Source organism: Equus caballus, chromosome 24, assembly GCF_041296265.1.
Source record: "Equus caballus isolate H_3958 breed thoroughbred chromosome 24, TB-T2T, whole genome shotgun sequence".
Lineage (NCBI taxonomy): Eukaryota > Metazoa > Chordata > Mammalia > Perissodactyla > Equidae > Equus > Equus caballus.
In genome coordinates, this window is record NC_091707.1 from 47,966,356 (window position 1) to 47,989,753 (window position 23,398).

At 41.5% G+C, this 23,398-nt stretch overlaps 2 protein-coding genes across 10 annotated transcripts in view; both read right to left on the reverse strand.

The window, feature by feature from the left end:
• TRIP11 (thyroid hormone receptor interactor 11) overlaps window positions 1-5,252 on the reverse strand; it is a 64,349-nt gene extending 59,097 nt beyond the window's left edge. For 3 of the 4 annotated variants that reach the window (XR_011432109.1, XM_005605407.4, XM_001494620.5), the window contains exon 1: window positions 1,731-5,252. Coding sequence is in view for 2 of the 4 variants with exons in the window: in XM_005605407.4 (XP_005605464.3) it covers window positions 1,731-1,869 (139 nt within the window). In the remaining 2 variants the exon portion in view is untranslated. The remainder of the gene's footprint in view (window positions 1-1,730) is intronic. The other variant, XM_070249777.1, reaches the window with a different exon arrangement.
• Window positions 5,253-8,821: 3,569 nt separating this feature from the next.
• Window positions 8,822-23,398, reverse strand: part of ATXN3 (ataxin 3) — a 36,455-nt gene continuing 21,878 nt past the window's right edge. For 2 of the 6 annotated variants that reach the window (XM_023627708.2, XM_023627709.2), the window contains exons 10-11: window positions 17,799-17,917; window positions 8,822-12,866 (exon numbers count right to left, since the gene is read on the reverse strand). In XM_023627708.2, coding sequence (XP_023483476.2) covers window positions 12,769-12,866; window positions 17,799-17,917 — 217 coding nt within the window. In that variant the 3' untranslated portion in view covers window positions 8,822-12,768. 6 annotated transcript variants of the gene reach the window in all.

The window sequence follows — 23,398 nt, forward strand, 5'->3', positions numbered from 1 at the left end:
GGTTTCTGGTCTCCCTAAACTAAGAGGTTTGGATTTTATCCCAGAAGTAAGAGAGTCAAGAGATTTTAAAGCACATTTATTTTGAGAAATGTAACTGGCAACACAACAGAAAACGGAGTGGAGCAGGGAGAAATGGGTGACAGGACATGAAAGAGAACTAGTGCATGGCAGAGAGAATGGAGGTCTGAACTAAAGAAGTAGGAGTAATAAAGGAAAGACAAACATAACAAACAATTCTGGCATAGGATGAACAAGATTTGGTAACCAGCGAAGCAGGAGATGAAAAAGAAAGGCAAAACAAAGATGACAAAGACTTCTAGTTTAGGAGATTGGGTAGATAGTGAAACCATTAAGATTGAGAATACAGGAGCACATTTGGTGAGAACAAAATGAATTCCACCTGAAGTCTGCAGGACATCCAGGTTGGGGGATGCATATTTTCTGGCTAAGGGTCAAAGGAAAAGCCAACTGTTTTCCCCCTACATAGGACACAAGAAAAGACTAGTTGTTTCCTGCGTTATCCAGCCCTTCTTTGCTTCTAGTGCCCTCAAGGTCATGTGACCCTCTCCTGAACACAGGAAGAATTCCTTTTACTCCCAAGCCCAACCTGTCCCATCCGATGTACCTCCCTCCCAAGGGGCACCCCAAGCAGTAAAATGGGTTTCAGCAGCTCCCCAATCTTCTTCCCTTCTAAATAGACCCGGCAGAAATTCTAAATATAAACAGTCTTTTTATCAAACTATCCTTCTCTCCTTCAACCAAATAAATCTGAAAGCTCAGTTAAATAAGGATAAAAAAAATTAAACCAGAACGCTGATTTATTAATTTTTAAGTAATAAAAATAAGGAGTTCCTTCCTGTCAAAGGAACTGCTCTCCTTCAAAAGTCCAGCCCATTATCTCTCTGGAGGCAGACCTAGATTGAAATTAAAGAACTCTTTTGATCTAAATAGTGCTTGCTGGAAGAAATATCAAGAAATCAAAACCGTAATTAACTGAACCATCGATTACCGTGTAACTCTGGGTCACTATTCATCAGTAAAACAAAACGAGGACTTCAAAGATGAGCGAAGGTTGCTAAGGATACCAAAATAGAGTATCTTCCTTGTTCTACTGTCGAAATATGAGAGGAATGGGCAATTAGGCACAAAAACACATTTTCAGCTCGAACGCTGTAATGTGTCACCAGAATAAGCAAAAATATAAAATAATAGGAAAAACATCCATAGCCATGTTTCACTAGCAATAGAGTCAAGCCAGAAACGGTAAGAGCCACACTAAATATTTTAATTACGAGTTACTTCAATTGTTACCAAAAAAACGAGGAAAACAAGAAAAAGTGACCATGTGTCATACAAAACTACTTTTTTGAACTGTGTCAGTATAAAGGAAGAAGATCAAAATCAGTACTGCCCCCAAGTTAAGGGCCAAGTAAGAGGTGGGCGTGGATGAACCAAACAAAAATAAACTCTACTCGACGCGGGAGCCGTCTCGCTCTGCTTTGAGACACCCAGAGCATTCAAAGGGAGGAGACCCAGAACTCTTCCCCTGCCCCCAGGGGTCTCCTATCAGAGGAAATCGGTTAAGAAGAGGCAAAAGGAGGAGTGTGAGAAAAGGGCGGAGTGACAGCCCTCGGCGACCCGTCCGCGTCGCATGACAGATGGAGGTGGGGACCAAACGGACGCTCCCAGGGTCCCAGAAAAGCCCTCCCTCCCATCGCTCCAGCTGTTACCTTCCACTTCCTCCGTGCCCTCCATGAGCATATCCTTCGTAAAGTTTGAAATCTGGCCAGTGAGGGAAGCCAGGCTGCCCCCGACCTGACCCAGAGACTGGCCCAAGCCGGAGCCGAGGCCCCCAAGCCAGGACGACATCGCTGCGGGTTAGAGAACGACCTGTCCGCTCCGAGAAAAGCGTCCAGCGCCGTCGGACGACCCCGCCAAGTGTCCTCGAACCGCTGCCTCCGCGAGACGAATGCGAATCAAAACCCGCAGGATTCGATAGCACAAGGAGGGGTTCCTAAGCAACGCCGGCTCCGAGGGGCGCGCACCAACGGCCGCGCTCTGCCTAGAAACGCAGAGGCCTGGCCGGGGGCTTTACCAGGGGCCCGCCTCCAGGGACACCGTCACCGCTGCGGGGCCTCTGCTCATCCCCGCGACTTCCCACCGTCCGGGTTGGGCCACTTCTTCCTCTGCTTTACTGACTTTCCCCAGTTCCGTGAGCAACTCCTGCCAACTCAACGCCAGCCGCCATGACACCCACTCTGAACGCGGCAGCGGGTCATAGAGAGGCGCCGCGGTGGTGTAGAAGGGCCCTGCGGAGCCGCCGGACGTGTCCTTGGCGCAAGGGAGCGTGGGATCGTGGAGGACCGAGTATGGCCAGCCCGTGCCGGCGCCTGCAGCCCAGGGCAAGGTCAGCGTCCACGTAGCCTACTGGCTCTGGTGGCGGGGGTAGTAGCCTTAAGAACCCGTGGCGAAACGGCGCTCTCGGCCGGCTGCAGTTGGGTTTCAGGCAGAGCAGAGCCTCGGTGGGTGCCCCACGAAGCTGCGTGTCCTGGGAGCCCCTTGGACCCTCAACCGAGTTGGTGAAACCTGATTAACTCTGGCTACACCCGCGAAGGCAGCGTGCGAGGACACTTGGCGGGGTGGCTGCACCGCGCAGGAAGTAGCTTTACATAACTGATCACAAGTTACTGTATCGATTGTTCAGCAACCTCTCAAGAGCTGTTCTGTTCCTGGCGCTACGGTAGCAGCTGAGAATACACAGATGAAAAGGCTGGGTGGCAAACTCAAGGGTCCAGGGAGGATAGACACATATTGATTACCTTGTATAGTACAGATTTCTTCTGGCGGCTCCAGCTCACAGTAGAAACCCTGCCTTCTTTAAAATACGAAGAGCTTTATTCATGAAGCCGACTCAACCCATGAAGAAACAGGCCACCTTTTTTCAAAATAGCTCATTAGAAGACAGCATGGCAACTTATAGAAAAAATGCTGTTCCAATGTAAACCCTCCTGTGGTTTTGGTGGCACTAGCTGTGCAAGTGCCCACCCCTCCCACAGACCTGTCACACAAGGTGGTATGCACACCAGTGTCCTGCCTTGCCCGCTTTCCTCCCTAAAGGAAGAAAGGTCACGTGACTTACAAGCAATTGTTGCAATGACACGTGGACGCACATTACCTGGCGGGAGAGGCTACCACATTTTCGCTTTCAAAAGAATGGAATAGATGTGCAGGTCTTTTAAGCAGAGTAATAAATGCGCTGGCATCTTTCTCTTTGATTTTATTCACAGGAGGGGCCACCACAGATTGCACCATTTGTGAATGGAACACTGGGAATGCCTCCGGTATTTGGAATCAATGGCACGAGGCAATAGTAACTGGCCCTGAAATGTGAATGCTTTTGAAAGAAAATTTCCATCTCGCTTTGGAAGAGTTTATTAAGTGTTTTCCATATATTTGAAAGACGTCATTGTCCATGGGTTAGATGTGCAGACTCCGGGGCCTGACTGCCTGGATCTTTCCCTTATTAGCTATATGACCTTGGGTAGGTTACTAAACCTATCGGTGCATCAGTTTCTCATTTGTCAAATGGGGAATGATAATAACAGTGCCTACTGGATGGGATTGTTAGGAGGACTAAGTAAGCTAATATTTCTAAGTGCTTGGAACAGTGCCTGGTACATGGTGAGTTCTAGTTAAGTGTTTGTAAAGGTTTTAAATAGTGGTATACGGGTGACCTGCAACTTATTAATGTGTCTACCTTTATTCTGGGCAGTGGGAATACAGCAGGAGAAAAAAAAACACACACACACAAAGTCCCTGGTCTCATGGAGCTTGCTTTCTACTGGAAAGGGACAGATGTTAAATAAAATGTAACAGATATAAAACAGATGGTGATGACTGCTATGAGGAAAAAAATAAAAAGACAGGGTAAGGATGATATGGAAAGGCTGTGGGGAGACAGGGCACTTGTAATGTTGTAGAGAGTGGTCAGGGAAGGGCTCACTGATAAGGTGATGTTTGAACCGAGACTTGGAGGAAGGAAAAGAGTGAGATATGTGGGTATCTGGGAAAGAGCAGTCCAGCAGAAAGAAACAACTGATGCCAGGGTCCTTTGGCAGGTTAGAGGATCAGCAAAAAAGGCAAGGATGGTTGGAGCAGAGGGGGCTGGGAAAGGGTAGTAAGCAATGAGGACCAAGAAGCAAGAACAGGAGAGGGCAGACCACACAGAGCCTGGTAGGTGTTGTAAGGACTCCAGCTTTTACACAGAGTGGGATGTGGAACCATTAGTTAGATGGAGAACCGTTAGTGGGATGGGGGACTGCTTTGAGCAGAGTCGTCACATGAACTTAGGACCTCACTGGGTACCTCGGTGACAGTGAAAAGTTTAGGCGCTGTAAGTCAAGCTCATATTTTCTACAGGTGTGAAGTCTCCAGAGTGACATTTCCATAAATCCATGTCATGCCATAAAGATACTGCAAATAATGAAGAAAACAAACACAAAGATATGCCTTTACATCATTTATTAAGTGATTAACATAAAAGCTACATCCTAGAAGTTCCTTATGGGGGATTTTTTCTGTGGGATTGACTATGGCCCAAGAAACTTAAAAGTGTGATTCTGATAAATAACATGATATGATGTTTGGGATGTGCTTCAAAATAATAGGGGCAGGGTAAATGAAACAAGAATTGTCAGCAATTGCTCATTATTGAAGCTGGGTAACGAGTACACAGGGGTTCATTATAGGAGTCTTTTACTTTTGCATATGTTTGAAGTTTTTCATAATAAAAAATTAAAAGACATACAAGTTTGATGACGTCTGGGCTGAAGACCCTCCTCCTTCTCCTGCCAAATACTCCTGTAGTTAATATAGGTGTTCATCGTTCCACGAGTAGCAAAACCAGCCCAGCACAATCAAACATACCACAACAGACAAAGCCCGTGAACCTGAGTGGCTCCAGGCAGTGGCGTCTAGGCTGCCCGGTTGAAATTCTCAACCTAGGACTTTTGAAACCACGTGGATATAAACAGGAAAAAAAAAAGGCAAACAAAAAACTACTATCAGCTGCAAACCGGTTTTCGTTTCTGAAGAGGTGGGATTATCAATACTTCTATAGGAAAAACAGTTCCTTTGAGAAAACCATCCAAATGGGCTTATGTATACAAGTGTAAAGCAAAAAGCCATTTTTAAAGTAGACTTTAAAATATTAGTCTGATCTTTCCCTCTGAATTTCTAAATATGATGCTTAAAATGCCATTTTTCTCATTAATTTTAGACATGGTGTACCAACTTTCTATTATGGAAAACAGAAGATTTAGCACTCTTCTATTACCCTGTGACGCCACTTCCCTTCCTTAGAGTTCCCAATATAGTGCTATCATGAATATTGGTAAAATCACTAATCAACATTCACCTTGTATAACTATATCAGTATTGTCCATTGCTGAGCCAAGAGGTGTGTACAAAGATTACATATCCTTTATTTTTCAACTTTTTTTCTTCCTGAAGTTAACAAATTCCATCTTTTAAATTTGCGCAATTTCCTGTTACTGCAGAATCACTAATCCTTCTAAAACTTACTAACAAATTGTAAAACATGCTAATTCTGTTTTCAACAAAGCATCAATAATTCTATTATTTGTTTACACTCAGTCCTCTCTACCCAAAACCCTATGGTTTTCTGCTCCATTCTCCCTCTGACTATTCTCTGGGCCCTGTTTTTCTTACTGGAAGCTTATAGAATCTTCTCTTTACCTCTGATGCTCTGAAATTATAACAGTGTGCCTCAGGGTGAGTTTGTTTGTTGTTTCATTCATTATGCTGGGCACTCAGCAAACCCTTTCAAAAACCATTATCTTTTACTTCTGCAAATTATTTAAAATATTTTTAAAGTATTTTTTATTGATGGATTCCTTCTAACAAATCCGTTTTTTCGGAAACTTTTAGTCAATTCTCCTGATTTCAGACTACATTTCACCCCCACCTTCCAAGATAGTTGTTGCTTTCATTTTTTGTGTACTGTTGGGCGTACTTTTCTTAATACTTAGTATTCAGCTTCCTCAGTTCTGCTCATTCTGTATCAACTTTCCATCTAACACAAAGATGTTCACATCTCACTTCTGCTGTTGTCTCACCTGGCAGTGACTGCTAATTGCCCCCAAAAGTCTCTTCTCCCCTTCAAGCATAGTCATTGAACGCTCACTTTCTACCTGGGTGCATGCCCAGTGCCTCTCCTGATCCCCTCATCCCTTTACCATTTTCATTCACACCTGTTTTTGGGGTGCTTTCATTCTGAACAGCCATCACCTATTTCTCTCTGGCAAAGGATCGTCTTTGGGCAGCCAATGCCCACATTGTCTGTGTGCCCAGAGAGCTGAAACACAGCCTTGTTCAGCGATATTTTTAAATGATGCAGCTCCCTCGCCTGTGGGGAGGGACAACTCCAAGATATGAATATACAGATACTCAGATATGCATCACTACAGTTGATGATGTGGATTGATGGGCAAAGTACCATCCTACGTGTTCAGAACTGAACTATAGTGATGAAAAAAAGTGCATAAACTTAACAGGAAGAGAAACAAAGTCAACAAGCGGGGACTAGGAGCCTTGCCTAAAATTCTTATCTGAGACAGGTTAAACAGTATCTGTAGTGTTAAAAATTCAGCCAATTTTTTGGGTTGCTTACGGTGGACACTGGCATGGAATGCTCTTTGGTAGAAGGTGTAGTTAATAGGCCTTTTAAGAGATGATTTTTTTAAAAAGGCTTGGGGATATTCTAGAAAGGAGAGAATATTCTAGAAAGTGGAGCCAGATTGGTTGGTGTAGTAAAATGTAAATACAATTAAACATATTTTTATAAAACTTTACATGATAAGATTTTGCCTATAGAGGCTGGCCCGGTGGCGCAGTGGTTAAGTTTGCATGTTCCGCTTTCGTGGCCTGGGGTTCGCTGGTTCGGATCCCCGGTGCGGACATGGCACCGCTTGTCAAGCCGTGCTGTGGTAGGCGTCCCACGTATAAAGTAGAGGAAGATGGGCATGGATGTTAGGTCAGGGCCAGTCTTCCTCAGCAAAAAGAGGAGGATTGGCAGCAGATGTTAGCTCAGGGCTAATCCTCCTCCTCAAAAAAAAAAAAGATTTTGCCTACATTTCAACTCCATCTTTTGTTCATTACCTGCTGGCCTCTTCAGTGTTCTTTCTTCCTCAGACACAAGCAGCCACTCCTCACATCAGAGCCATCAAGCCTGTTGTTCCCTCAGGCATGTATGGTGGCACACCTTTGCATGGCTGCCTCATCATTTTTCAGGTGTCTGTTTGAATGTCACCTCTGCAGAGGCCTTCCTTGAACCCAGTCTGAAGCAACCCACCTCCCAGTCACACTCCATCACATCATCCTGTTTTGTCTTCCTGTCTCACTGGACAAACAGCTCCTAACATGTTATGATGTTATGTTCATTACTTTCAATGTTTCTTCTGCTGGGTGGTCAACTAGCATGCAAGCACCATGAGAGCAGAGTATCTTATTCATGGCTCTGTTTGAAGAACCCAGACTATGCCAGGCACATAGTAAGTGCTGAGATGTTTTGTTGAATGAATGAATGATCTAGGAGTTGCTTCTCTAGCAGCCCCTGAGACGAAGGTTGGCAGGGCTTCCTGACACAGGGAGAACTGGAACAATCTTGGGAAAGAACAGGGCACAGGAAAAGGGTGGTAGTTCAGTTCAAAGAGAAAGAGTCCTCGTAGCAGGGAATGGCCAGTGAACTTTAGAGACAGGGATAGCAAAGGGGCAAAGGACAGGGGGCAAGGAGAGTGTAAGAGTGCCTGGAGGTGGGGGAAGAGCCTGGCTTATTTGAAAACCTGTCAGGAGGCCTCCTAGGACCACAGTGTGTACAGGGAAATGGCAAGAGTACAGGCTGGAGAGGTCAGCTGGACCCAGATTACCTATAAAGTGAACAAGGAGCATTTGGTAATGCAGACACAAAATGATTAAAAGGATCCTAAAATATGCAAATCTTCAGGATAAGGACAACCCCCAAATTCCCTAATTTTTATAAAAGATGAAGTTTCTAGCTAACATATAAAATGGGCCTTCAAATCAATTTGTATTTCATGGGGCCCACAGGTGAGTGTTGGTGAGACCAGAGCCATTTGGTGGCATCCAAAACAATGAATTGGTCCTTCTAAGCTCTAAGCTATGAAGTTATGCTAAAAGATGCATGTAATCAATTTGAAACTTTTATCTTTCAAAATTTGTGCCCAACCCAAATTCAAGCTAATATGGATATACAGCCTCATCATAAAACTTGAGGATTCTACAATCCTCAGTCAGTCCAGGTGGATTCCCATGATTACAGTTAGTGTAGTGTCCAGCGTTGGATAAAGTGAGGGAAAATAGCACTCTTAAAAATTCTTACTCATGTGCTTTGTTTGGCTCTAAGGGTTAAAAACACAATTGAGCCAATATTTAAAAATCAGATTTCAAATAAAAATTTGGAATTTTTAGCTTCTCTTAGAAAAGATCAGAGATCCAGTAATAACAGGTGCTTTGGTAGCAGTTAGCTGGAATGGAGCATCAGTGGGCTCCCACGGCCTCCTTCATTCCTTACCGAGTCTATAACATAATGCTTCTCAAACTGCACTTGGCACATGAATCCCCTGGGCCCCATGTTAAAAATGCAGGCCCTGACTCAGTAGGTCGGAGTGTGCCTTGCAATGGCATTTCTGAAAAGCTCTTAGCTCGTGCAGATGCTGCTGGTCCTCCAACCATACTTTGAAAGCAAGGCTCTGCATTAACAAGAAACACATCAAAACGGAAATAAAAAAGCAAACATTATCTTTATTTAATAATCTTTGATATTTAAAATACAACTCATCAAACATCCACATTAACAATAGAATCCTCAGTGTTCAACAGTGCTTTGGAAGCCCGGCTTTTCTAAGGACCAGACAGGAAGGCCCGTGTGTATAATAACGGCAAAAGAACTCAGAGAGAGAGGAGCACACACAGAAGGGCTGCAGTGTTGGGTCCTGAGCAAATGGCACTGCCACAGTGCACTTGTGTCATGGCCAAAAGACAATGCTTTTTATTTCAGATGTTTTTTGTACTTGAGTTTCAAAGTTTATTTATACAGAACAGTAATTTTTAAAAAGTTATTCCTACTAGTCCAGTGTTGCAGAAATTAGATAATCACATTCAAATAGACGTTTTCCTCTTTAAAAAAAAAAAAACAAACATTAAAAAAAATTCCTGGAAACATTCACCTTTGAACTATGCAAGAGACGACTGAAGTGCTTCCGCAACAGATCAGGAATTTCACATACATTTCACTAATGCTTCCCCCACCTTGTTTACGAAGCCATGGTCTTAAAAATTTATCGATACACTATTATTATTAAACATGCCAATTACTCTCAATTTAGACGTGATGTTACTAGCATTAATTGTTAAAATGCCAGACCATTTTGGAAGATCATGTATACATTTAAACGCTTGTTAGGGCTCAGATACAACAAACGATGTACTTTGATAGTGGCCATGGGCCTTTCCAATTGCAGATAAAGTTTTTAATATGAAGTCGTCAATATTAACTATTGAATCCTCTCAAGGATTGAAAACATCAAGATTTATTTTTTAACTGGAGATATTTCAATTATAATCATTACGTTTTGCTTATGCACTGAATCACTCTTTTTTTAATTTGCACAGGTCAATTGGGCCAATTTTAAAACATTCAGTAAATCTTGGCACTAGTATGATACTATAGAAACAGTGTCAAACCTGCAGACATTAAAAATGTGATTGAGGCTTTGACTGGAATAAAACTCACTTTATTCAACTTAATATTAAATGAAACAATGTGGTCTACTGGTAGTTTTGCATATAATGATCCTCAACTAGTTCTGAGCTTTATTCCTCACTAACTTTGGCATGAATAAAGTCTTAAGAAAAATCAAATTTTAAAGAAGAAAAGCACCTCATTAAACATCCTGTGGATTGTAAGTTATTTGGCCAAGATCTTAGAGCTGAAATATAGTCTACCTGCAGCAACCTCTTCAAACAATATACATTACTGAAATATTTCTATGTTAATTACTGTAAAAAAAAAATGTATGTTGATGCTTTTAGATCAGAGGTTAACTACTCTGACTTTTTAAAATATAAATAACTACTTATTAAATCCACGACATCTCAAAATATGAAAGGAGTATTTCCAAAGCTTGTTTAAACTTTACTTATACCACTAGCATCGCCACTGCATGTATTTATCCTGGTCATACAAATTATACATTAGAAAAATGATACCAATAGTTTAAATATTAAACATTAAGGTGTTCCCAATTGATAAAACAGAATGGAAATCTTTATATAAATAAAGTTCTTAGCAGGACAGTTACTGTGACTTTGTTGGTCCTGACTTTCTTGCAGGTGGTTTATAGTAAACAGCAGTTCCTGATGTGTGAACTATAGCTTTGTATAACTTTTAAATTCTCTGATACTGTGCTTATGATTTATGAGCATTGGCATCTTTTCATACCGGCTAATCAATTAAGAAATGGAATCTAAAGGTTCAAACGAATTTAAGCCGATCCACGGATGATGGCAGTTCACCAGTGACTCTGGCTCTGCCTGCCAAATAGAACGATTTCACAACAAACTAAAGAAACACATTCAGACATATCCAGTGTGTGCTCAGCTCTGCTTTAAAAAAAATCCCTAACAAACGAAGGTCAACACGTCCTATTTCCTTAAGTGCTGTCACAGGGGCGTGCAGTCTAAGAACTCTGTAAACTCGAAGTCTGAAACTTTCAGATGCATATCTGCTTTCTCATTGTTATATCAGGAAGTTTGTCAACTCAAGTGTACAAAAGGCTTAGTGTAATTTTTCAATGGGAAAAGGTATAGGCCAAATATCCACGGGAAACATGAGCAGCAAACTGGGGATAATTACAGAAACGTTCAGTCTTAAAATATTTTGGTTTGTAAATCCTGAGGGGGTAGTACGAAACTCCACCACCCCTTGCAGTTCTAAAGTTTTAAAATTCTTCTGAAACATTTTCAATTGTCAAAAGAAAGCTTTAGATTTTAAAGTAAACCTGTCTAATTTCATGTAAGGGAAACTTCATAAAACTTCATTTGGCACAAAATAATGACTAAAAAATCTGTCTCTATCTAAGAGAAAGCTATTTCATAATCATTAATAAAAGGCATTTTCTCATCTCTTTTCAGTTAGCAATAAATCCTAGGTCAAAAAAATTTCCCTGATAAAATACGTGCAGCCATACACCAACATGGCAACATACTATACTTTTTTAAGTTGTTGGCTGAAATTTCTTCTTAAATTTTAGCCTATGAACAATTCGACATTCAAAAGGGCTTCAAAAGGGGATGGAGAATGAGGCGTGGGGAGTAGACGACAGATCTAAAACACCATTTCAGAGACATGGGTAATTTTCACCAAAATCATACCACTGGATTGACCCAGCAAGAAACTCCATGTGCATCCCAATTAGAGAATGTTTATCAAAACTAAAGATTTTATTTACAGACCATTAAGTACCATGTGACTTCTATCATTCTTAAGCTATCTAAACATGATGCAAGTGTCAAATTACAGTATAAATTTAAATATATTTCATTAGTAAATCATGTTCATGTTCCAGATGATCATCTCTGGCAAGCTATACCTACTAGAAGACGCACAGCGGAAGCCGACCTCTACATTCCACGGCTCAGCTGTCACCAGAACAGAAAGCTGCAGTCACAAGAGAGAGAACAAAAGGAAACTGCTACTATCATTGAAGGCCAAATGTTGTCTAGCACATTCATGATGGGTATTATATGCTAAGTCTTATAGCAGAAGGAAACTTGCTTGCATACTATGCTTCTATTTTTCTCAGCTGGAGAAGAAAGGAAATAATAAGGTGCAGGAAAGAGGGTCACAACAAAGCTGTGAAGTTCGGACAGGATTGAGAAGACATTCGTAAAGCGACTGGGAAAGGACATGCGCACACATTTAAAAAAGGCTCATTTATTCTCAAATACTTGTGCAGAGCTGATTTCAGAGTTTGGGAATGCACCAGAATCATGAAATAATGATCCCATCTTAGAGGGCTGAAAAAACAAAACCTCAAGAAAGGTCCCCATCTTTCAAAAGAGCTGTAGAAAAATAATGAAAACCAAGTCACAGAGGAATTGTGATCAGAGAAAATAACACAAGGAAACACCCAAGCACACGATACATAGTTAGAGGGAGAACAGCTTGTCCTTCTGGAACCGTTACTATTATCAACACAGATGAAACACTGTCCTAAAAGGTCAATTTGGTTAACAAAAAAATAAAAGCAATGATTAGATGATGAAAGTGAGCCAAATTACCTAGACCAAAGGGAGGAAAAGAAAACAAAATGTATCGAAAAAGTTCTGTGGCAAGAGCTAATCAGTTGGTCTGCAAAAAGATCCAAGAAAAATGCCCTAATTTTAGACACGTTAGATATTGCACATTCAAAAAAGAAAAAGGAACATTTAGAAAACTATTTCAAATTTCTTTAATTGCTGAATGCCTCTTTGGCTAGTATTTGGAGGATCATTATTTAGTCCTACAACTAACGCATTTTTCCACTTTCTCATCTTTTTGTTTGCAAACCACCTAAAAGTCTTATTTCCTCTGCTGAACATTGCTCTCTGTGACACATTACCAAAATGGACCCTAACTCACAGGATAATGTTGGAAAGTATGAACATCTAAATGGTTTGTAAAAGGTATTATTGTTTTCCTTCGGTTTTGAGATCACTTCTAACAGTTTCTAAAGACATGGTCACAGCAGCCCGAAGCATGTCTTCTTCACTCATAGCATCACCTGCTGGGAAAGAAAACACATGTATCCTTAGAAGTTTCTGGAAAATTCTCAGTCATCAAAAGGTAAGCTCTTAGAATATGTATTTCTATTTGACTACTATAGTTTCCTTTTTTTAAATTGTTTAAAAATTCATGGAGTAAGATTTACTCTTTAGGGTTCTATAAATTTTGACAAATGCAGCGAGTTGTACAACTACCATCGCCAACCATACAGAACTGTTCCACTGCCTGAGAAAGTCCCCTCACGCTGCCCCTCTGTGGTCAATGCCCAACCCTTAATCCTAGGCAGCCATTGATATGTTCTCTACCCTATAGCTGTGCCTTTTCCTGCATCTCAGCACAAAAGGAATCACAGTGAGTATGTAGCCTTTTGAGTGTAGCTTCCTTCACTTAACATAATGCATTTATTTTGTATTTGAAAACAAATGCGGGGCTGGCCCCGTGGCCAAGTGGTTAAGTTCGCACGCTCCGCTGCAGGTGGCCCAGTGTTTCGTTGGTTCGAATCCTGGGCGCGGACATGGCACTGCTCATTGAACCACGCTCAGGCAGCGTCCTACGTGCCACAACTAGAAAGACCCACAACGAAGAATATACAACTATGTACCGGGGGGCTTTGGGGAGAAAAAGGAAAAAATAAAATCTTTAAAAAAAAAGAGAAAACAAATGCATTATGCTAAGTGAAAGAAAATATAACTTTGTTGTGTATATCGACAATTCATTACTTAAAAAAATTTGCCTTGAAATAATTAGTCACAGAAAGTAGCAAAGAGGGGCTGGCCCCGTGGCTGAGTGGTTAAGTTCGCGTGCTCCGCTGCAGGCGGCCCAGTGTTTCGTTGGTTCGAATCCTGGGCGCGGACATGGCACTGCTCATCAAACCACGCTGAGGCAGCGTCCCACATGCCACAACTAGAAGAACCCACAACGAAGAATATACAACTATGTACCGGGTGGCTTTGGGGAGAAAAAGGAAAAAATAAAAAATTAGGCTCTTGCATTTAAAAAAAAAAGAAAGTAGCAAAGATAGTTCAGAGAGGTCCTGTGTGCACTTTGGCTCAATTTCACACAATAGTTAAATCTCACTGATGACAGCTCCAACCAAAGCCTGGATATTGACACTGTACAATGTTGGGTGTAGTTCTAAGGCATTTTATCCTATGTGCAGATTCGTGTGACCATCACTACCACATTCAAGACAGACAACTGTTATGGTCCCACAAAGATCTCCCGCCTGTTATCCCTTCATATTCACACCCGCTTCTCTTCCCCAACCTTCCCTAACTACAGGCAACCACTCATTTATTCTCTCTCTATATAAATTTGTCATTTTAGAACGTTACACAAATAGCATCATACAGCATGAGATCTTTTGAGATTGCTTTTTTGCCCTCAGCATAACGCCATGGAGACTCATCCAAGTTGTTGCACTATTAACAGCTGGTTTCTTTTGAATCATGAGTAGCACCCCAGGTATGGATCCACTACAGCTTACTATCCGCCTACCATAGGATATTTTGGTTTTGGATTATGACAAATAAAGGTGCCATAACATTTGCACACAGATTTTTGTATGGACAGAAGTTTTCATTTCTCTGAGTTTAAATGCTCAGGAGTGTAACTGCTGGGTTGTACGGTCAGTGTATGTTCCATTTTTATAGAAATTGCCAAATTATTGTCTGGAGTGGCTGTACCAGTTCAAATGAAATGTAGACATTTTACCTCCCTTTATATCCCTTTACTCTCCCATTTATAATGTAACTGCCTTAAAGACTTCCTATATTTACACTAAAAACCAAATCAATGTTATAATTCTTGCTTTAATCATCAAGCATAATTTAGAAAACTCAAAAATAGAGGAAAATCTATTGCGTTTATCCATATTTTTATTCTATTGTTCTTTTTTCATTCCTGATGTTCCAAGTTACTTCTTTTATCATTTCTGCTTAGAGAACTTCCTTTAGCCATTATTTTAGGGTAAGTCTGCTGGTGACAAATTCTCTAATATTCCCTTTTATTCCTGAAGCACGTTTTCACTGGATACAGAACTCTGGGTTGAGAGTTCCTTTCTTTCCACACTAGAAAAATGTTGTGCTGCTTCCTTCTGACCTCCCTGATTTCAGATGAGAAACCTGCTGTCACGCAAATTGCTGCAGATAAGGTGTTTCTGGCTGGTTTCAAGATTTTCTTGTTTTCTCTTCAGTTTTCAGAAGTTAGGCTGCGATGTATCTTCGTGTGGATTTCTCTGGCTTTATCTTGTTTGGGATTCACTCAGCTTCCTGAATCTGTAGGTTTGTATCTTTTGCCAAATTTGGGGAATTTTCAGCCGTCACCTCCACCCTCTTTCTCATGTCCTTCTCGTACTCCCAAGGCACAAATGTTACATTTTTTATTATAGTCCCACAGGTCTCAAAGGCTCCACTAATTATTTCCAGTCTAATTCTCTCTGTTGCTCAGAATGGGTAATTTCTATGGTTCTGTCTTCAAGGTCACTGATTCTTTCCTCTGTCCTTCCATTCACCTGGTGGGTCCACCCACTGAGTTTTAAAATTTCAGCTATTGCCATTTTTCAGTTCTAAAATTTCATTTGGTTCTCCTCTATATCTTCTTTTTCTTTCCTAAGACCTTCTGTTTTTTCATCTCTGTCAAGCATGTTTGTAATTGCTCACTGTTGCATTTTCACAATGACTGCTTTGAAAATCCAAGTCAGATCATTCTAACATCAGTGTCGTCTTGGTGATGGTGTCTTTTGATTGTCTTTTCTTATTCAAGTTGAAGTTTTCCTGGCTTTTGATATGACAAGTGATTTTCGACTGAATCCTGCACCTTTTGGTATTATGCGACAAGACCGTGACTCTTAGTTAGGTCTTCTCTTTCAGCAGGCCTCCTCCAACATAGCACCAGTGGGGGAAAAGGGGTGCTGCCTTGCTGCTGCCAGATATGGCGAGGGGTGTGTGATCATTACTGCTGAACACACGTGGGAGTTCTGCTTCCCACTGTCCTCCACTGATCTCTCTCTGACTGGGAGGGGTAGGAATGCCTCGTTACTGCTTCTTACTGACACTGTGGTAGTGGCCCCATTACTGCCTTGAATCAGTGACAGTCCTGATCTCCACTAGGCATACCACCCAGACGGGAAGGCATAGGGATGCCTCCTCATCACTGGGTGGAAGTCCAGGCTCCCAATGACCACTGACACCATGGGAAAGGGGGCTTCGATGTCTCCTGGAGGGAATGCAAATCCCAGCTCCCCACTTGGCTTTCTCTGACACCACCTGGCCAGGGGAAGGGGGAGATGTGCCTCGTTACTGCCAGGTGGGGATACAAGTCTAGGCTCGCACTTGGCCTTGGCTGACAGGGTGGGGTGGCGGTAGGGCCAGTTTATTTACTTAGTCTAGTTCGGCTGGACTAGAGTGTTTATTATCGAAAAGTTTTTGTCTTGCAAGGGGGTCCCTTTTGGCTACATTGAGCAGGCTTTTCTTGGGGCTTTCTTCTTGGTCTGCGCCCATGGCTTCTCTAGCACCACATCCAGGACAGATGAGGCAACAAGAAAAGCCAGGCCATTCACTACTATGTTGTTCCTCTGGTCCTGAGCTTCCCAGCCAGTCTGTCTTCTCTACCTTTCAGAGTCTTCTTATGTTTGTTTTACACAAATGCCCAGGGTAGTTAGCTGTACCTAGCAGGAGGAGTAGGGTAAAAAACAGTTCATTCCTTTTTATCGCTAAATAGTAGTCCATGGTTTGAATGTACCATAGTTTGTGCATCCATTCACTAGGTGAAGGACAACATTTAGACAGTTTCCAGGTTTTGGCAATTATGAATAAAGCTGCCATAAGCATTCACATACAAGCTTTCGTGTGAACCTAAGTTTTCCTTTCTTTTGGTTACATATCTAGGAGTGGGACTACTGGATCACATGGTTAACATTTAAGTTTATAAGAAAATACTAAACTGTTTTCCAAAGTTGCTTATCATTTTACATTCTTACCAACAATTTTTGAGAGTCCCACTTGCTCTGACCCTTGCTAGCATTTGGTATTGTCAATTTTATTATTATTATTTTGGTGAGAAAGATTGGCCCTGAGCTAACATCTGTTGCCAATCTTCTTCTTTTTGCTGGAGAGGATTGTCACTGAGCTAACATCTGTGGCAATCTTCCTCTATTTTATATGTGGGACGCTGCCACAGCATGGCTTGATGAGCAGTGCTAGGTCTGCGCCTGGGATCCAAACCTGCGAACCCGGGGCTGCTGAAGTGGAGCGCATGAACTTAACCACTGCACCACCAGGCCAGCCCCTGATTTTACTTTTTTATTAAGCCATTCTTACAGGTGTGTAATGGTATCTCATTGTGGTACTAATTTGCATCTTTTCATGTGCTTATTTGTGATCCATATATTTTATTTGGTAAAGTGTCTGTTCAGATACTTCGCTGATTTTCTTGAGTTGTTTTCTTATTTCCGTTTTCAGAGTTCTTTATATATTCTGCTTACAAGTCCTTTGTCATCTATATTTTCTTTTTCACTCAACTTCTACTAACAATAATTGGCCAAAGTTTAAGACCTATTAAACCAAGGCCTGAGAAGTAATTCTGGACTTCCTGTTGCTATTGAGACTATACTCAGGTGTTTTTAGTTTTCCAGGTCATAAAATGTATTTATTTCCCACCTACTAATATTTACTAGCTTGGAGGAACCTTTGCAGAATGTAGTAATTACTGTGAAGTTGCAAGTAGTGTTTATCATTTTAAAGCAAAACCTTCATTGAGTGCTCTAGTCAGCCTGCTCCTTAATCCAGGAAAATTTAGTAGATTACAAATTCCTTCGAGAGTTTCAATACCATTAAAGAAAGGAGAAAAAAGCCTGTAGAGCCCAAATCACACGGAGCCTACGTGTCCAACAGAGGGTGCAGGTAACAGACGTGATGGGCGGTCAGAGGCGTACCTAGATCACTGCCCGGTGCTCCTGAGCTTGTGGTCGGCCTTTCACACGGATGGGACAACTGGCCTGGTGGAGCTTGCTGCTGCTCTTGCTGCTGCTGCTGCTGCTGCTGCTGCTGCTGCCTGAACATTCAAAAGGGAACGTACGTTAGAAAAACCAACCCTAAGAATAAATACGCCCTGAGAAAAACTATTCATGTAGGAAAAGGTTCCACAAAACAAAAGAGTCACTGGCATGAACACCACAAAAAAACGCAAGAACAATCAGTCTGATATATATATTGCTTCAAAGTATCACAGTGCTGATCCTAGGAAACCTGGATATAAAATTGGAATTTATCAGACAAATTAATAGGTAGGTATTTTTACCACAAAATAACACATTGTACCAAAGGATTCACTGGGGGGCCAGCCCTGTGGCCGAGTGGTTAGGTTTGCGAGCTCCACTTTGGAGGCCCAGGGTTTCACCAGTTCGGATCCTGGGCGCGGACACGGCACTGCTCATCAGGCCACAGTGAGGTGGCGTCCCACATGCCACAACTAGAAGGACCCACAACTAAAATATACAACTATGTACTGGGGGGATTTGGGGAGAAAAAGCAGAAAAAAAAAAATAAGATTGGCAACAGTTGTTAGCTCAGGTGCCAATCTTAAAAAAAAAAAAAAAGGATTCACTGGTAGCTATTTTTATGCAAATATGTTGGTTTCCAGATCCTTAATTTTGCTGGAAGTCAGTGAACATAAGCACCTTTGAGAAGATAAAGCATCTCAAATTACCATATCCATTAACATGATCTTTCCATGGCTGGCTCCTTCCTGTCATTCACATCTGAGCTTAAATACCTCCTCAGAGATACAGCTCCTGACCACCCCACCTGAGGGAGCCACCTGGCATTCTGGTTCTCTCAGCACTGTGTTTGAATTTGCAGCAGAAACATATCACCCTCTGATATTCTTCTGTTCGTCTGTCTCTGTCTTTAGAGTGTAAGCTAACAAGAGCCCAAACCTTTTCTTGTTTGTTTCCCCAATGCCAAATACTTCATGAATGAAAGAAATGAAAACAACTGTTTAATATGCATTACCAAGTTTCAGTAGTATCTATTGCATTAAAATAAGCTCTCCCTGTATTTTTTTCCCAAAAGGAGAAAATCATAAAAATCCACAATTTAAAACATTTAAACATGACGGTTATGATGTAAATATACACAAGGGTGTCCTTGTACTTAGGAAATATACACTGAAGTACTGAGATGTAATGAAAATCATGCCTGGAAGTTATTCTCAAACGGTTCAGAAATGTCAATAATTAGGGAATCTGGGTGAAGGGTATAAGGAGCTCTGTGAACTATTTATGCTTTTATGTAAATTTAAAATTGTTTCACATATATACACGCATATATGCTGAAAATTAAAGAAACAAATTTATAAACAGCTGACAGTCTGAGTGAGAAGCTTTAGCTGTCAAAAAATGCATACAAGGATTTTTTAATTACCAGCAACACTATTAACAGAACAGCACATTTTTTTCCAGGGTCCCTCTTAACCTTGTGTTTTAAATATGAGGAACAAAGAAAATTCAACCAGTGGGAATTGCAATTCCTCCCTGTTGACCTTTGAGTCAGCATACTGACATCTGGATAGGTTTATGACTCCCTGGGATGCATGGCTAATGATGTACACATGGGCAGTACGTTCCCAGGAGCATAACCCGATTCTGGAACCCAGCCCGAGAAAGACAGGCTGAGTTATGAAGAGTGCCTGGCACATCAGCTCTCTCTCCAAGCCCTCTTCCCCCTCCACTCAAGGAAGTACGTCAGAATGCAAGGGAGGGTAGGTGAGACAGTGACCTCAGAGGGAGGACCTTTATTCTACCTGACGTTTATGAAAGGTGAGAAGTAAATGAATTGCCAAGTCTGAAACAATGTGGACACCTTTCATATGTGATGACACCGTAAGACGGAGCATGTTCAAAGAACACTAGCATCCCTTCCCACGGTGCTTCTAATGTGCCTTCAGTCGTACAGAGGCTGGGAAGCTCAGAACTGCACCTTAGATAGCTTTACAGCAGGATTCTGGAAACCATTAGACACTCACATGAGATTTAAAAGGCAGAGAGGAGGCAGAGCCATACTCCTGCTGCTGAGGATCTTCTCTCGGGCAAGTCAAGTCACGGCAATGCCAGTCCCAGAACCCCGCTTCTCCACAGTTGCGGGGGGCAGACTTCATATTCCCATGTCTGGGCAACTGTGGTGACAGCGTCCTGATCCTAGGATCACAGCTATAGCAGCGTGTCCTTAAACTCAATATCCTGATTCCCCATCGTCCCAAGGAGGGCAGTGTCCAAAGCTCTTCCAACAAATGGGTCTGGAATTCTGGAGGCCTGGCCCACAGCCTGCACCTCCAGTTCTTCCTAAGATTGTGGAAGCCCTTAATTTCTGTATTAGTTTTCTGCTTAAAACACCTCTGATAGTTTCTGTCTGTTAAACTGAACCCTGATAAACTGTACCACGCCACTGACGTACTGGCTCAAGTTTCAGGCAATCAGAAAATCAGAGCAATCCAGGACCATGAAAACATGTTCCCCTGCTCGTTGGGAAACAGTTTTTTAGTGACAGAAAGAAAGAATCTTCATCATCTCAGAGCTACATCTAGAGGAGACATTAATGAGGCTAACACACATCTGTGGAATACTTGACAGTTTACGAAACAGTTTCACACACATTGCCCAATTTGATGCTCATAACATGTGAGTTAAGGCAGTGACATAGCTGACACAGTCGAGTTTTGCTCGGAGTTTTATGATAGGTAAAATGCCTTTCAAGATTACTACTGGAGAAAATATCATGGCTATGAAAATATTAACAACTCTTACTCATAAAGTATGAATTTGTAACAGGTAGATTTTTAACAGTATTTTTATGCTCGATGAATGAATACTGTGGTTACTATATTAAGTATGAAGCTTCAAATACTCTATGGGAAAAAAACTCGATCAATTTGAATGAATAACAAGTTGGCCTCAGGGACGGTTTGGAGAGGGTCAGAGGGAAGAGTCAGCTTGATAACTTCGGAGCCAAGTTCCCAAAGATGGAAGCTAGAGGGACAAGGACCCATCTAGGCTTAGGAATTGGGAATTCTAGTGAAACGCAAATATTAGTTTCTCAACTCCTTTCCTAATAAGTCCTGTAAGATTCTGAGTGCCAACATTAAAAAGAAACACCAAGGGGCCAGCCGGTGGCGCAGCAGTTAATTGCGCACATTCTCCTTCAGCAGCCTGGGGTTTGCTGGTTCGGATTCCAGGTGCGGACACGGCACCGCTTGGCACACCATGCTGTGGTAGGCGTCCCACGTATAAAGTAGAGGACGATGGGCACGGATGTTAGCTCAGGGCCAGTCCTCCTCAGCAGAAAGGGGAGGATTGGTGGCAGATGTTAGCTCAGGGCTAATCTTCCTCAAAAGAAAAAAATAAAATAAAAACAAAAAAATAAAGCAAAACTATTAAAAAAAAAAAGAAACACCAAGGAGTTAGCTCTCAACTCTTCTCAGCAACACGTCACTCTGTAGAAAGTTCCCACCAGTATTTTCAAGGTCAAACCAGGAGGCAGAGGATGAAAAGCTGAAGCTGGAAACCATCACGTCCTCCACACCTTCCTACACAATCAACTCCCCTCCAATCAGGAAGGAACCATACCAATGCTCAAACATTTTAAAAAGGGCGCCAGGTTGACTAAGACATCTGTATTAGTTATCGATGGCATTGTGCTTATTATAACTTACTTAGTCATTGTGGAATGTTACTGTATTATCCTATCTACTATAAAACGTTTAATTTATTGGAAGTTCCATTTTTTAATATAAAAAATCTAAAAATATTTTTAAGTAAAAGAGTGATGTGTTTTTATACTTTATTTTTTTAAATGTATTTTTTTTTTTTTTGCTGAGGAAGATTTGCCCTGAGCTAACATCTGCTGCCAATCTTCCTCTATTTCATTTGTGGGTTGCCACCACAGCATGGCTGACAAGTGGTGTAGGTAGGTGCCAGGGATCCAAACCCACAAACCTGGGCCGACAAAGCAGACCACGCAGAATTTTACCCACTAGGCAATGGGGCCAGCCTGTTTTTATACTTTAAAGATTTTTTTGGGCCAGCCTGGTGGCACAGTAGTTAAGTTTGTATGTTCTGCTTCAGCAGTCCGGGGTTCACCAGTTTGGATCCTGGGTGTGGACCTACACACTGCTTGTCAAGCCATGCTGTGGCAGGCATCCCACATATAAAGTAGAGGAAGATGGGCAAGGATGTTAGCTCAGGGCCAGTTTTCCTCAGCAAGAAGAGGAGGGGATTGGCAGCAGATGTTAGCTCACGGCTAATCTTCCTCAATAAAATAAAATAAAAGAAAGAAAGAAAAAATGAACTTTAAAAACAAAAGACATTTTTCCTTTCTTACATGTATTTGTGAATTTTGTAGTTTCTCTATAAAGCATGTCTATTGGGACCATTTTATTCTGGCAAAAAGCAAAGTCGGAAAGAAGCATGGTCGAAGTGTTGCTTGGGAACTGTTCTGGAGAGCAGTTTAGAAATCTATACCAAGGCCTCAAAAACGCTCATGTCCAGGGGCCAGCCCCGTGGCCAAGTGGTTAAGTTTGCGTGCTGCACTTCAGTGGAGGTTTCACTGGTTCGGATCCTGGGTGTGGACATGGCACCGCTCATCAGGCCATGCTGAGGCGGCGTCCCACACAGCACAACCAGAAGGACCTACAGCTAGAACATACAGCTATGTACTGGGGGGCTTTGGGGAGAAGAAGCAGCAAAGAAAAAAAATAGTAAGATTGGCAACAGATGTTAGCTCAGGTGCCAATCTTAAAAAAAAAAAAAAAAAAAGCTCATGTCCTTTAACTCAATAATCTGACATCCTCAGGACAATCAGAAGAAATGGCAAGAGACTTGAGGCATGGAGTCAGCACACTGTTCACTGCCCTATCAATTATAATAGCAAAAGTCAAAAGGGTTATACACAATTATGTCACATATATTCATTTTATGAAATATTCAGCCTATTAAAAAAATATTTACTATCACGGGAAAATGGGTCTAACTAATATACATTATATGTGTGTCTGTGTGAACAGAAGAGAATGGGCCAAAACACTAACATCAGCTATTAGTGTTATTATGTTTTCTTTCAATTTTGAGATGTCTTAAAATAAACTTTCTGGAATATTACTTTTTATCTAATTAAGTAGTTTTAAGTTATCTTGAACACTAACTAGATATTTGATGGTATTATAGAATTCTCATTAATAATTATCAGGTGATAATTATTAACATTATTGTGTGACAGTAGCCTTTGACTCTGTATAAAAAAAAAACATATATTTTACACACACACTGAAATAAATATGGGTGAAGTGATATGATGATTTAGATTTGTCACAAAATAATTCCAGCTTAGGGGTGGCAGAGCGGAAAGCATGGGAGACGGGCGCATAAAAAACAACATTGACCACATGCTGATATCTGTTAAACCCAAGCAAGGGGTAAGCAGGGCTTCATTATGCGGCTTTCTCTATTTTATATAAACTTGAAGTTATCATAACTAAAAAATA